Below are 15806 nucleotides of genomic sequence, written 5' to 3'. Positions count from 1 at the left end.
ATGATATGTGTTTGAAATATTTAAAATATATTAATTAAAATTCTCAGTTATTCTTTACCTATTATTTTATTATCCTGTGGTATTTAAACATATATATAATTCAAACAAGTAGCTTGCGTTTTGTAGATTAAAAAAATATTTTTTTTTTATTTTTTTTATTTTTTTACCCCGAATAAAAATTCAACTTCTTTAATTGTATTTAAATAATTTTTTTAAATCAAAAAATGACATGTTTTAAGAAGAGAAAAGAACCTAGAAACATTAACTACATCATATATAATTTTAATTATGTTTGAATTATTTAAGTATCAAAATATGCTTATTAAATAATGTGTTTGTAATTACAATTTTATATGCATGAATATAGATAATTCCTAGTAATATTTTTGTTTCACTTTTGAGTATATTGGCTGTAATTGACATGAACAAAATATATAACAAAATATGGGAGAAGAAAAAGAATATATAGATTGTTCTAATCTTATTTACAGTAATGTAGAAGGTATGTTTTTCTCTTGACACTAAAGTGAACATATTGAGAGGAAAATAAAACAAAATGAGAAATTGTACATCGTTTTTGTGTATATATGCGAACAATTTTACGCATATATAAGCACTCATACATATATGTATATATAATAGTGGCATCTAATAAAATGTGCTATTTTTGTTCTTTCATATTTAGGCTTGGAAGAAAATGAAGAAATTAAAGTAGAAAATTTTTTATATGAAAAGCATATGTGCTCTCGAGAAATAGGAAATGAAAAATTAGATGTAGGAGTAAACCCTGAAAAAAGAATAACGATAGAAGAATGCGAAAAAAGAGGGTATTTAACAAACAAATTAGAGTTAAATCATATTATAATAATCATGGATTCTTTATTATTACAACAAATAAAGTTGCTTGAGGGAAGCCACCCTTTTTTATCGATCTTAAATTGCTACTATTTACACAACTCAAATATAATCCCTTGTAATAATGATCCCTATTTTTTTGAAAACTTTTTTTGGGAATGGATTAAGAATTTTTGTGCTGATAAAATATATACTGATATTTTTAAAACTGCAAACAATGATTTTATAATGTTTGTGGAGAATGGAAGAAAATCACCAATGGCACCAAAGGATGGTGAAGGAAATAAAGATGAAATTGATAATAAAAATAAGATATGTTATAATGGAAATAATGATGAAAAGGATATTAAAAATGGTAATGAAAGTTGGGGAAATGAAAAATATAAATCAATATGTAATGAAAATTATATAAAGGATAATATATTTATTTTTTTTCAACTTTTTTTAATTTGTTACTCCTCTAGTACTGAAATAATTGATAAAATTTTAGCAGACAATGAATTAATACATAGAGATGATTATAAAATTGGGTTATTTAAAATACGTGAGACATTAATATATATGTGCCGAAAAAAACGTTCATATATTTTGAAAAATATAGTTCTTATAAAACGATGCTTTAACAATTTTTTGATAAAATTTGATGAAACAAAAAATATGAAATTTTCTAAAAAAGGAAAAAGCTCAAAGAAAGGAAATGTCTCGATAGATGAAAATGATAAATTAATTTATATGATTTTAAAAAGAATTAAATTTATTATATATTTTGTTTCTATACTAAGCAAAATAGCATTTGAAACATCTGACACAAATTTTGAAACAGTAAAAGATGATTGCACCCAAATTTTAAAATGTATAAATGATATAAATAAAGACGCAAATTTTTTAAATGACATTTTTGCTGATAATCAAAATATTATTTACAAATATTTTAATAATTTTTTTTTAATGCATAAATTAAATAATATCTCAAAAAATGATACAAATATCTCTGTGAAAAGGGTTTATCCCTTTTATGAGCATATAACTATAGATATAGAATATATAGTAAAAAATTTCGAGTACATAAATTCTAAGTCGATTTTTTTAGATATTGTTAATATTATTCATTATATAAAATATTATTCGAACAGCAATAATATTTTAACAAAATCAATAGCAAGAATTGTTTTATATCAAATTATGGACATGTCAAAGACACGTTTTGATGGGGTGGAATATAAGTTATTAATGCACCAAATAAATAAAGGTGGAAATACTCAAGAAATGAATCAATTAATTGGAAATATGAACAAGGAAGAAAATCGAAATGAATGTAAGAATGATGATATTTTTGAAAAGAGAGAAGTTAATGACGAGATGGAATTAACTGAAGGGGTTTCGTCATATGGAGAGTGGAATAAAATAATGAAAGATGAAGGGAAAAAAGATGAAGTGAAAAAAGATGAAGTGAAAAAAGATGAAGGGAAAAAAGATGAAGGGAAAAAAGATGAAGTGAAAAAAGATGAAGGGAGAAAAGATGAAGGAATTATTAAGAATGATGTAGTCGACTTATCAAATGCTCCCTCTGGAAATCACACAGAACCATGTGTAGAAAAAGAACAAGATGAAAAAGTAGAGAATGAAGAAGGAGAAAACGAGAAAATGTTTGATATTCATGATCCTGAAGTTATTGAGAATTATTATAGGATGCTTTTAAATAAATATATAAAAGAAGAAAATAAATATCCATATTATAAAAATATGAATAAAGAATTAGAAAATAATATGAAAGATAATATATTTGTTAATTTTTTTCTAAATTTATATTTTAGTGATACATACGCAATATTAGAAACAATAGAGGAAACGAATTATTCAAAAAAGATAAACAATTCAAATTTTTATGTAAAAAATATAATTTTTAATGATTTACAATTTTTCGGATTTTCACCATCATTGATAATTCTATTTACAAATTTTGTTCATATCCATGAAATATTTTTTGTTAAAATTGGAGAAATTCTAAAAATAGACAAAATGTTGAATTATAAAGATTGTGATAAATATAATAATTTTTTAAAAGAAGTATTTAATGCTAAATGGTTAAAAATGTTTGAACTTAAATTGCGATATTATTTTCCTTATTTAATAAATTACATGGAAAAAGATATATCCTCTATAGAGTTACTAATTTTACTCGACGATTTTATTGATAATCTTGAAATGGGCCCATCAGAAAATTCATATGAGATAAATGAAAATAAGAACGATGTTAAAGTTGATAATTTGAATAAAGACAATACAATTACAATTAATGATAATACATATGATAAGGGTGTAGATATGAAAAGTGTAACAAAAAAACGACTAAAAATTTTGATAATGTGCAAAATATTTAATTTATTTTTTGATTATGCTCAAATAATTGTATCAAAAATATTAAATTATTCCTTTTTATTAGGATCTAGAGAGCATTCAAAATTAATTAACTTTCATAAAGATATACATATATTATATACCTTAATGAGAATAATAATTTGTTATTTTACGTTACATAATATGAAAAAGGAAGTGAGCAGTATAGAAAATTATTTTAATTCACTTGTTAATAATATATTAATTGATTATAATTGTTTAAGTATTTATATAAATTTACATTCAGATCAAGAATATGCTTTTGCATATTATGCTTTATCTATGTGTTACAAAGAATTATTAAATACCTTACAAAAACATAATATTTCAAAAAATAATTCTGAACAGATTAGTAAAATATCTGCTTATTCATTATATTATTATATATTATATTTATATTCTGATTTTTTGATGATATATTTTATTTACATTTCTTACACTAATAAAAATGTGGAACATATTGAACGTAATTCATATGATATGAAATATAAAAATTGGAATTTTTGCTGTCCAGATGTTTGCAAAATTGATTTTAATAATTTTCAAAAAAATAAATATCTACTTATTAATTCTATATTAAAAAAAGAATTAAATATTGAATACACCGATAAGAATGAAATTATTATAGGGGCTAAAAAAGGATTGAAGAATATTGAACAAGTCAAAAAAAATTACAGTCTTTCTGAAGAACTTATTAAAAAATATACAGAATTAATAAATATTAATAATCGTTTTATAAATTTTAAATTTAATATATTTAACACAAAATGTAAAGACATAGATATAACTGCATATTTTAAGCAATTTATTAATAACATAAATAAATGTATAAAGGAATATCTTTATAATCACAATAATAATAAATATAACTATATTAATATGTATTTAAATTCCTATTCTTCAAATATGAAGAAATCTTACAAAAATATCCCTTCCTTTTGTATCGAAAATATTTCTTCTTTTTTAAACCCCCAATACGAAGTGGTGAGCAATCATCCTTATTTTTTAAGTGTTCGTCAAAAAATTAAAAAATAAAAATGAGTGAAAAGGATACAATATAAAATTTTACTATTTTATAAATACGTGGATATTTGTGATTATATTTGAATAAATCTGTTTATTTCTCATTGTTGCAATTTATATACACAATTTGTTTGTCTTATTCATAATTTTTTATCATATTTTTATTTGCTCACATTAGTTTATGTAACCCAATTATATAGCTTTTTAATTTTTTCTCAATTTTTTTTCGTTTTACTGCTATCATCAATATAACGAAATTATTATGTATGGCTTTAAAGTATATTTATCACTTTATTATTATCGCTTTATTATTATCACTTTATTATTATCACTATTTTGTTCTTCATCAAATTAGAGGACTTTACCATGGAATTTCCCCCATGGTATGTCAAATTGCTTATTCTAGCCTTATATGCATAAGGTAAACAAATATATATACATATGAATAAATAAATGTAGAAATATATATTAACTTTTGTTTTTTTGTAATAAACCCACTATATACAAAACGATAAAATATAGTACACAAAAGAGTTACAGTTCATTAGCTATGTAACTATTCAAATAGTGAATATCACAAAAAAAGGTAAAAATGAAATATCTATGTATATGTATATGTATATGTATATGCATATAATTTGATGCGAATTTAAATTTCTTTTATGTTATACATATAAAATAAAACAGTTGAATACAAAATAGACACTTGGTGAAATTGCATAGAATAAAATGTAGCCAAATAACAAACATTCATAAATATGTATGCATATATATATTCATGTATTTTGCAACACTAAAGTAAAAAATATATCTTTTTTTATCTTTATTTTTGAGAAGAAAAAAAATATTATAAGACATATTACACAAATTAATTTTAATTTGGTTATAGTGTGAAATGCATATAAAATGAAAAGAATGAGAATAAAATGTTTGGGATCAAAATTTCCATAAATAATTAATAATATCATTATTTTTTTTTTCTAAATTAATTTCAAAAGAATAATAATTACTTAATGAAATGATTCCATTAATTATTCGTTTTCGAATTGGCTAGATTGGGATTGATTACTATCATCTTCTTTTAGATTAAGATATTCATGTTTTAATTGGTTCATTATTTTAGAAAGTTCTTTAAATTCTTTGTATAGTAAATGTATATTTTTTTTAATATTTTTTAAAATGACATTATTATCTTGATTATTTATTGGTGACTCATTATAATGAGGAATTTTTTTATATTTTTCTAACTTTTTATTTAACATTTTAAGTTTTTTCATTTCACGTTTTTTTGATAATAACTTATACAGTTTGAATAAGTAAAAATAAGATGGTAAATTTCGGAAATATTTTATCTTCAGTTCTATAAGTATGAAATAAAACGTGGATAAATGAATTCGGCTTTTTAATAAGTCATCGCTAAAAAAAGAAAACAATTTTTTCCGTTCCTCAGTTGAAACTGCATAAAAAAAAGAAAAATGTGTACATTAAGGGTTACTGAATGAAACATAAAATTTGTGATAGTCTTATGAAATAATAAAATAAAACAAAACATGAAAATGTAAAGATTTAAAAAAAAACAAAAATTGATGAAGTTATTTGTTTTTTTTTCTACAGAGTCCTCCATTCTGTTATGTTCATATTACTGTATAATTTTTTAGGTTCATCTTTTGCCTTTTTTTTTTTTTTTATAATTTGCTCTTTTTCAATATCTTCGCAAGAAAATGGGAATGAACAATCTGACAAATACGTTTCGCAATTAACTATATCACAATTAGACGGTGAATTTTTTATAAAATACATTTTATTTTTTTTTATTTGTTCAGTTTGATAATAATTGTCTTTTCGTTCAAGTGACCATTGGGTTATATTATTAATATCGATTTCTTGATTTAATGATTCAAATATTTTATCGTTTTTGTCTAGTTTATCAATAAATTTCCAAATATTAACTGAAATTTTAAAAATAAACTCAAAAAGGGTATCCGGAATATATGTAAAAGTTACATGCTTTAAAAATATGTCTAACAATTCTTTGTATATTTCTATTGCAAACATTCTATGTTCATTCTTTATTTTTCCGTAAATTGAAAGATTAGTATTTTTTAGTAAAAAGTTGGATAAATCTGTCTTTTGGTTTCTAAACATCATTTCATTGTAACAATTGTTATAGTTTTCTTCTTCTATATTTTCATAATTTCGCAACTTTACCATTTTTTTCTTTTCTTTATCTTCAGATTCATATGTGCACAGTGTTTGATTTTCGAATTTATTTAATTCAGAATACTGTAAAGAATTACTTCTTATAAATTTCTTGAAAAAATTTTGAACTATCGCATAAATATTTATTCGATTCCTTTCCATTGAAGCCTTATCTGGAAGTACGACGGCTAATTGACGTGAACATTTATCATAAAAAACTCGAGGTTCTTGTTTTTTTTTTGCTTCTGCAATCTGAATTAGCATTTGAACGCATGAATTAATAAAGGGAACTTTGCTAAGATGGAATGTTGCCCTAATATTACTAATACATTCATAAAATAAACAGATTAGTAATTTTATAAAAAAAATAGTATGAAGAAGAATTATGAAAAAAAAAACCACAAAATTAATAAATTCATTTAAATTCACATGCATTAAAACTGAAATAATCATAATAGTTGATACCCAAATATATAAACTAAAATTTTCTAGTTTGTTTAATATAAAAAAATTCCTTTTATCAAAAGGTTGAAAAATAAAATGTATACACAAAGAAAAAATCGCAACAAAAGTTATAATTAATAACTTATATATTTTTTCTTTATCCGAAGGGAAAACAATAACAGTAGTTACAAAAAGAATAGTTATTTTACGAATAAAAACAACAAATTCCCAATACCATCTATTAGGTAAATATCCATTATGTAAAAATCCATATTTTATGCGAATATTTTCATAAAATAAATTATGTCTATTATTATATAATACAAAAAAGGCCAAAAATGGTATGCCTAAAGCCCATAAAACAGTTCCAGATATACCTAATATAAAGAATTTTAAATAACCATTGGTTTTAAGATTACACTGAACGCTACTACTGTTATTTAGTATATACTTTGAAAATTTTTTTGTATATCGGATATAACTACAATCAAACAATTGAAGCATTCGCAAAGATGTTTTTGCATGAATTATAAATAAAAATGTAGCATAAATTGGTATCATATCCTCAAAAAACGTTAATATACGATCCGATATTGTGCTATCAGGAAGCTTTATATATCGTAGTATCATGATAAATCTTTCTTTTTTGTAATTTTCTTCCAAAGAATTAACCAAAAAACTAATATTTTCCTTTTTTGCCATTCCTAATAAATTTAATTTATTATTTATGCCCTCTTTTTGAATAATGGTATATATTTTTAATATCACAAATAATATGACAGTCAAGGTTAACATTAAAAATATAGGCATTAGAAAAAAAAATAGACTTGTATAAAAAAAGGAATCATTATATGTCAAATTAAAATAATATCTTAATAGGCAATCTATACTTATTATTTTTTTTTTTTGGTTTCCGCTAGTTAGTATATTGATCATTTTATTATATACATCATAAGCGTATGATGGCAACTTCAAATATGTGTCTTCTAAAATATTCACAATTAACATACTAGAAACATAGTTAACTGCAATCTTTATAATAATAGAATGAATAGATCTTCTGTAAAATCCAGAGGAAATATTTAAGTAGGAAATAATTATAATAATAAAGCAAAAAATTATATATATAAGAAGTAATAATATGATATTTGCAATATTGTTGGGGCATCTTATACATTTTGACTTTTTGAAACTATTGGTATAACCTTTTTTACATTCAATACATAAATAATTATCCATAGTATTATGACATTTATTTTTCCCTAAGCATGCACCACTTATTGGGCATTTTATAAATCTCCATTCACTTACATCTATAACATTTATCATACTTTCATCTAAATAATATCCTTCTTTAGATTCTGGTTTTACATGGTCATCTGGTCCTATTGTATTTACATTTTCTATATCTAATTTTATTTTTTTCATTGCATTTGGATATAATCCTCCATTGCATGTAGCACCTTCTAAACATTCTAAACACATATCTTTACTATAAAAAAAACCTGTTTTGCAAAAACAATGATTAGGATATATTGAGCCTTTAATACTCGTCGACTTAGGAGGACATGCAATACATTTTTTAACATCCCCATCATAATTTTTAAATGTACCTTCTGGGCATGGATTACATATTTTTATATTTTTTAAAACATTTTTATTTTCTAAATAATAACCTTTTTTACATTTACAATCATCAAAATTTTGAGATGAATCAACCCCTAATGGAATTACTGTATTCCGTTGGCAATTTATTAATATCTGATGTTTTATATATATTATGTTTTCCGAGTTTTTGTAAAAAAGGTTAGATAGTATGTTTGTATCGGCATCATTGTTTGGGTTTCCTTCACTTGATGGTGTCAATTTGGAATTAATATTCGCAATAATTTTGTTTCCTATACTTTTAGCTAATTCAATTTTTTTTATTTGTTTGTTCATTTTTGGCGTTTTCAATTTTATGTCTTTAGTTATTATATTCCTTAAACGATTGTAAATATTAAATGCATGTATTTTACTATCAGTTTTTTCTTTTCTTATGCTTTGAATATTGTTTCCAAAATGTTTGCTGCTCTGTTCCATCATACTAATATGATGAATTTCTGAAATCAGACCTTTATTAATATATTCATTAATAACTGTATTTATAAAACTTTTTTTGGTGGATATCTCACTTAAAAATCCGATAGATTTTTGAATAAGATTAATAATTTCATCGTAAATAACCGTTTCTATTTGATATATTTTTTCCCCTCCACAATATAATTTATTAAACCAACAAGGTTTACATTCTTTTTTATCTGTATAATATCCCATAGTACATAAGCAAAAAAATATATCAGAATTGTTGAAGTCTTTTAATGTTTTCGAGTTTTTGGGACATTCATGACATTGTTCATTTGATATTTGCGATTTGTAACTTGATTGGGGGCATTTAACGCACATTGAAGTTCTATTTTTTGTTTGAAGTTTTATTTTGTTTTTTGCACTATTGTGAGATTCTATGATGCCTGCAATGATGAAGAAAAAGTTATTTGTACACAAGATATTTTATATGAAGCATGAAGGGCAGGATGAAATGACATTTTTTAAACTCTAATTATGTAAATTTATATACTACATGATTTATTTCTCTTTCTCTCTATATATTATTTATTTGGTAGAACGCTTCACATTTGTTGATTCCTACCATTCGCACTGGAATGATCCACTATTACAGTTTTCACAGTATAGCCTGATTCGCACACGCAATGAGATATATTGTATGAACCCTTATAAATTGTGGTATAGTTTTGGGGGCATTTTATTGGGGGAGCTAATTTTTCTGTCATATCCTTTTCAGAGCAATAATACCCATGTGGGCATTCTACGCATGAATATGATATTGTATCATAAAAAAAACCCTTATCACATATACAGTTATATATTGAGGTTGCTCCAGTATGTAATGTTATACTATTAGGAGGGCAAGGAATAGCTAAATCATTTGATATTGTATCTTTATAAAAATTTAAAGGAGCTTTTTTACAATGATTATTTATATTATAAAAGTCTTGAAAATTTTTTTCATATCCTTCTATACATAAACAGTTTTTAAATGAAATGCTATTTTCATATGGTTGCAAGGTTACAGAATAATTTGGGCAAATAATTGCATCGCCAGCATATTTCGATATATTATTTTTATCATTTTTTTGTGATTTACCAACACAAAAATGATTTGGTAAGCATTTAGAGCAAACTTTATTTTTTTTTTTGTAATAACCTTTATAACACGAATTGCAATCTTGTATAGATATAGAACCAAATGTTGTAGTTGTTGATCTTCCTGGGCATTTAGTGCATTTATCAGAAGAGATATTATTTTTATAAAATCCTAAATTACATTCCATACATATATTATTGTTATTAACTATGTTTAATAAATCTGGATATTTTGTTATAAAAATATTATAATAATGATAATCTCTCGATTTGATATCTTTTATTTTTTTCATATTAATCGGTTCGTATCCTTCTTCACATAAACAGCTATTTATAGTCTCGAAATCAGTTCTGTTACGTTCTACTGTTTTATTATGTATTGGACACTTTTTATAATAATTGTCATTCTTAGGGCAATAATGATTACTTATGCATTTTATGCATATTTTATCATTATTGTTATCATAACGTAAATAATACCCCCCGTTACAAAAACATTGACTTGGCTGGATACCATTTTTATCTAATATAAAATATGAGGCATTTTCTGTGCATGCATTTCCTTTACACAGTTCATTTGAAATAATATCTTTGTATTCTCCATAAGAGCATGGTGAACATATAAATTGACGTGGGTTATTAGGATCTTTTATATATTCATATCCTAAGTTACATAAACAATTTTTTTCAAACTTTTCCCTTTTACCTAAAGTAGTTTTATTCTTCCCACAAGGTATGCACTTTTTATATTTTTCATTATTTTTTTTTATCTCATTTAAATTGTTGTAATATCCTTTTCCACAGGGATGACATTTATTACGTTTATGATAATGACCATCTTCACATGCAATACTAAACTCTATCTCAGTTCTATAAATATGAAATAGTCCATGCATAACAACTTCTATATTAACGATGTCTATTTTCGTATTAAGATTTTCATTACCATCTTCACTAAGAATGATTTCGATGATACCAGTTGTTTTATCAATAAACAATGCATCTTTCCTCGATTTATTTTGTTTATAGTGTATGCTAAAATATTTGATTTGAATTTTATCACCTTCAATCATGGGTATCATTGTTATTTTTTCATTGTAAATATACCAGGGTTTGTAATTATATTTAATTTTTGTAATAATTAAATTTTCATGAGCAAAAGAAGTTATTGCACTTGTTATATCTGTTGATTTAGTTATATGTGAATTAATAAAGGTTGTATCTTGAAAATTATAAGTAGATAAGGATATAATATTATAATTATATATATATTCATTTTTTATATATTTATAATAACTAATATTTTTTTTGTAACTATCTGTAAAATATATGTGCATTTTATTGGATTCTTTATTAGAAATATAAATGACATAATCGTTTGATTTTCCGGCAATAACCATATCGTTAGAAATATCAGATAATATTTCTGTGTTTTTTTCATAATATTTATATATATATTTTACTTCAATATTGTAGATTGTGCTTTTAATTTGATCTTCATTTTCATCATTTTCAAGAAAATTGCTTGCTCCTGTTCCTTGTTTATGTGTATCCTTTAAACTGGTTAAAATTGGATTAATTATATTGTTGCTTTCTTTTTTTATTATAGTTTGAGTCTTTTCTACTAAATTTTTAAAACTAAATAAAATATCAACCCAAAGAATTTTATGATATTTATATAAAATAAAACATGTCAATTTGTTATCACCTTGATCACATTTTATTTTAATAGGTTTTTTGGGGATGTATATATATAAATTTCTTTCAGAGATATGTACATTATCTAAATTGCTATTTAATATAGAGATACAATTATTTTTAAACAATAATAAAAAAAATGGTTCATTATTAAAGGTAAATGTAACCATATCAGATATATAAGCAATCCCTGGATAACGTATGCTTTTTACCATATCAAGGGTGAACAAATCCATTGTTTCATATTTATTAATCATTAGGGCATCTTCGCTGAATATATATAGACTTGCCAAGCTATTTATCTTTTTTTTTATTTGTGCGATATTTACGGTCTTTGAAATGGATGGAGAATCTATATTACCAAAAGTGGCAGCAGTCTTAAAATCACTAGTAGACGCATCCTTTTGATTTTTTAGATATATGAAAGAATATTTTGGAGAATATATACTATATTTAGTCAAAAAAAATGGCGTCAAACTTTGCGAGGAAATCAACCATAATGATACAAAATTGTCGTTTTTGTGAGACCATAAAGATAGTATTTTAGTTTTATGGCTTATAAAATCGATATTTTTTAAATCAAAATAACGATTCAGAATATCGAAATCTTTATCATTTTGTATATAGTTATTGTGAATGCTTGCTGGAATAGTATATATATAAAAGGGGTGTGCAAATTCTATATAATAAACCAAATGAAAAGAGGAATATACAAATAGACAATTCGGAATAAATTTTTCAATATGATTAACTTTTTGACATAAATAATTGACTGAATCCTTTTTTTTATTTAACGTGTTTTTAAGTGTAAAAAAAGAAAAATCTTTTTTTTTTTCAAAAAAATATATTAATATATGTTTATTATATTTGTAATAGATGTAATAAAAAGGGCGATTAATCATATTTTTAAATCTAGTATAGTACTGTTCGATGGTTAATTGGAGATCTTTTGCATTATTAAAATGTTCCTTGAATTGCGAGCAGGGTTCTGGGCTGATTGAAAATAAATCATTATGAATAGAGTAAAAAGAATTGTTGATGTATATTATATTTTCATATATGGAATTATCATTGCTATTACTATTTTTATTTCTTAAAATATATTTATCTCTTGAATTATATATACCAGTATATATTATTTTTCCTATATAGGAAAAATATTCCTGCTGATTATCATTATGCTTAATGCACATTATATTACTACCCTTTTGTAAATTTCTAATCTGCTGAATAGTTATGTCTTTAAGCATCTCATTTATTTTTACGTTAGCATTTTCATCATTATTTTCAATGCGTGTATTCATGAGTATGTTATATTTTTTAATTCCGTCTATAATATATTCTGGTTTGAATTTTTTCTCATTAAAATTAGTTATCCAACTTTTTAAATCATAAAATATATTACTATATTCGTAAATATACGAATTATTTTTGCCAGGATCTAAAGGGGGATTAATTTTTTGGGCCATATGATTTATACTTATATTTAATATATTTTCCGAAAGCACATCTATTTTGTTTTCTAAACATGATAGCCTATCACATTGATATGAATAATCTGCATTAATGATATATAACTCTTTATTTTGTATCCCATTCTTAAATATATCAATAAATACTGGGTTATTTTCATTTATGTATAAAATATTAGAGTATGTATTAGTAATTTTGTTCGTAAAATTTAATATTCCAATTTGTTTATAATATTTGTTATCATCACAGATTGAGATTTCTGGTTTATAATAATCATTAGAACATGCACAAATATATAAAATACCATTTTGTAAATGATTCATTACTCGGTAATATGGTTTTAGAAACACAATTGTCAAAGCTATTTCGTTATCAATTTCATGATATTTATAAATTTCATAGTTCTTTTCAGCATAAAAATTTAATCTATTATTATTACTTAATAGATTATTGCAATTATCATTAGAAAATCGTATATGAAAATCAGAAACATTTTTCATTGTTACATCAAAAAAAAAATTGTTCTGTTGTGAATATGTAATATTGTTATTAGTTAATATATTTTCTTTAACTTTACAAAATTCTCTGTAAATAAAATCTTTAAAACGAACAAAACAGTATATGGTTTCTTTTTTTTCAAAATTTCGACAAAAATTATGTTTTATATCTCTTCGTCCATTTATTTGTATTAAATTTATCGTTTTCCACGGCAAGCAAGTTTTTCCAGAAATAGAACGATTCTGACAACCTACATAGTCTGCACCATTGGAACTAATGTGTTCATTACATCTATTATGTATTGTATCGTCAAAATTTTCTTTATTAATGATTTTAAAATCTTCTATAAAAGATAAGTAGATATCTTTTATAAATCCGTTGCAACTTATTACAGTTCCAATATCACTTATACAATATTTGCCAATTATATCCATATCTATAGTATAATTTGGCATACAATAATATGTAGATTTATTAATTCTGAACATTTGATTTTTACCACACAAATTATTTAATTTTCTTTGAATACTTGAAACAACACAAGTTATTATTCTATTATTTAATATATAATCTTTAGGTATTTGTTTATGAGATTCTAATTTCAAAGGGCTTTTGCATGGTATAAAATTTCCACAATTGTCTAGGCATGTATAATTACTAATATTAATAAACATTTTCGAATCATTATAGCACCAACATGTTCCTGATTTACTATTACATCTAGCTATTTGTGGATAACAGTATTTTTTCAGTGAAATGTGTAATGAGGTATATAACTCTAAATTATTTGTATATGCTAAGAAATTCAACTTTTCTGCAAATTTAAACATAGTGATAGGATATTTAGCTTTCTTCGTATCCTTATGAATACTTCCATTTTTTATAGTAATTTTTTTTCCATGATTTATTTTTCTAGGATAATTTAACGTTTTTTTACTTTCATATTTATTTTCAATAAATTGGTTATTCTTAATCAAATCAGCTAATACCCTTTTTGAAAAGCATTTATATTGTTCATTTTTTGCATATGTTTTTTTAAATAGATTCTCCAATTTGATTATTTCATATTTTTTCCTGAAAGTAAATGCATCAAATAGCCAACTTATTATAATGATACTGGCATATTTCACCAGCATATTTTTTATATATTTTACTATTATATATATACAGTTATAAAAAAGGAAAATAAATTAATATCTTATAAAAATGCATACGTATGTATAATATACATTATTTTTTGTTTGTAGATGAAATATTTTCGATAAGAATGATAAGAGAAGGGAGAAATATATCAGATAAAAATTAATGATATTTATTATTTCATACATTTTTGGTATAATATTATTACTTAACCATGCTAGGTGTAACCATATGTTTAAGAAATAATACGAAAGAAATGAAAACTGTCTATATACCAAATATATGTACACAATATATATATGTGCATGTGTGCATTTAAAGGGCACAGTGAAATAATGATCAACAACTTTTGGTTTATTATATTAACATTATGTAAATAGAGGACCAAGCTATCATAATATTTTTTTATGATTGTAACATTCCTTTAATATATGCTTATATGTAGCGTTAAAAGTAGACCATTTGCTTAAATTTGTTCTATCTGCTAGTGCCTTTTAAAATATGTTTTTTTTTCGCATTTATTTTCTTTTTTTCAATAACATTTTATTCATAAAATAAACGTTATAGCATATCTACATTTATATTTCTAGATGATTATACGTATACACTCTAAGAAATGTGTATCGTCTTTTATTTTAGCATTTTTGTTATTAATAATGTTGATGGAATTATTGATAATTTTTTGTGAAAAATAAAAATGGAAAAATAAAAAAAATATTTAATATGTAACTGTTTATTATTTGTAACGCATGTTACAAATAAATATTATTGGCAAAGAATAAAGCAAATTATATTATATGTTATTTTTTCATATAAAATTAATGAAAATTAAAAAAAAACGGAAAGACAATAATAAGAATAAAAGCATTTTTGTT

The 15806-nt window shown here is 23.2% G+C and overlaps 2 protein-coding genes across 2 annotated transcripts; one reads left to right on the top strand and one right to left on the bottom strand.

Annotated features, from left to right (window-relative positions):
• Window positions 1–444: 444 nt before the first annotated feature.
• Window positions 445–4287, top strand: PY17X_0815800 (conserved Plasmodium protein, unknown function; the record flags this gene model as incomplete). The annotated part of the gene is made up of 2 exons (XM_022955699.1): window positions 445–502; window positions 686–4287. The coding sequence occupies 2 exons, from the start codon at window positions 445–447 to the stop codon at window positions 4285–4287; spliced, it is 3660 nt and encodes a 1219-aa protein (XP_022811941.1).
• A 1019-nt stretch (window positions 4288–5306) lies between these two features.
• On the bottom strand, window positions 5307–14927 carry PY17X_0815700 (cysteine repeat modular protein 1, putative; the record flags this gene model as incomplete). Its single annotated transcript, XM_726225.2, has 3 exons — window positions 5307–5731; window positions 5919–9428; window positions 9608–14927. The coding sequence occupies 3 exons, from the start codon at window positions 14925–14927 to the stop codon at window positions 5307–5309; spliced, it is 9255 nt and encodes a 3084-aa protein (XP_731318.2).
• Between the last annotated feature and the right edge of the window lie 879 nt (window positions 14928–15806).

The sequence above is a fragment of the Plasmodium yoelii genome (genome assembly GCF_900002385.2).
Source record: "Plasmodium yoelii strain 17X genome assembly, chromosome: 8".
NCBI lineage: Eukaryota > Apicomplexa > Aconoidasida > Haemosporida > Plasmodiidae > Plasmodium > Plasmodium yoelii.
Note: the sequence above shows the minus strand (reverse complement) of the source record. Positions and strands in the feature narration are given on the sequence as shown.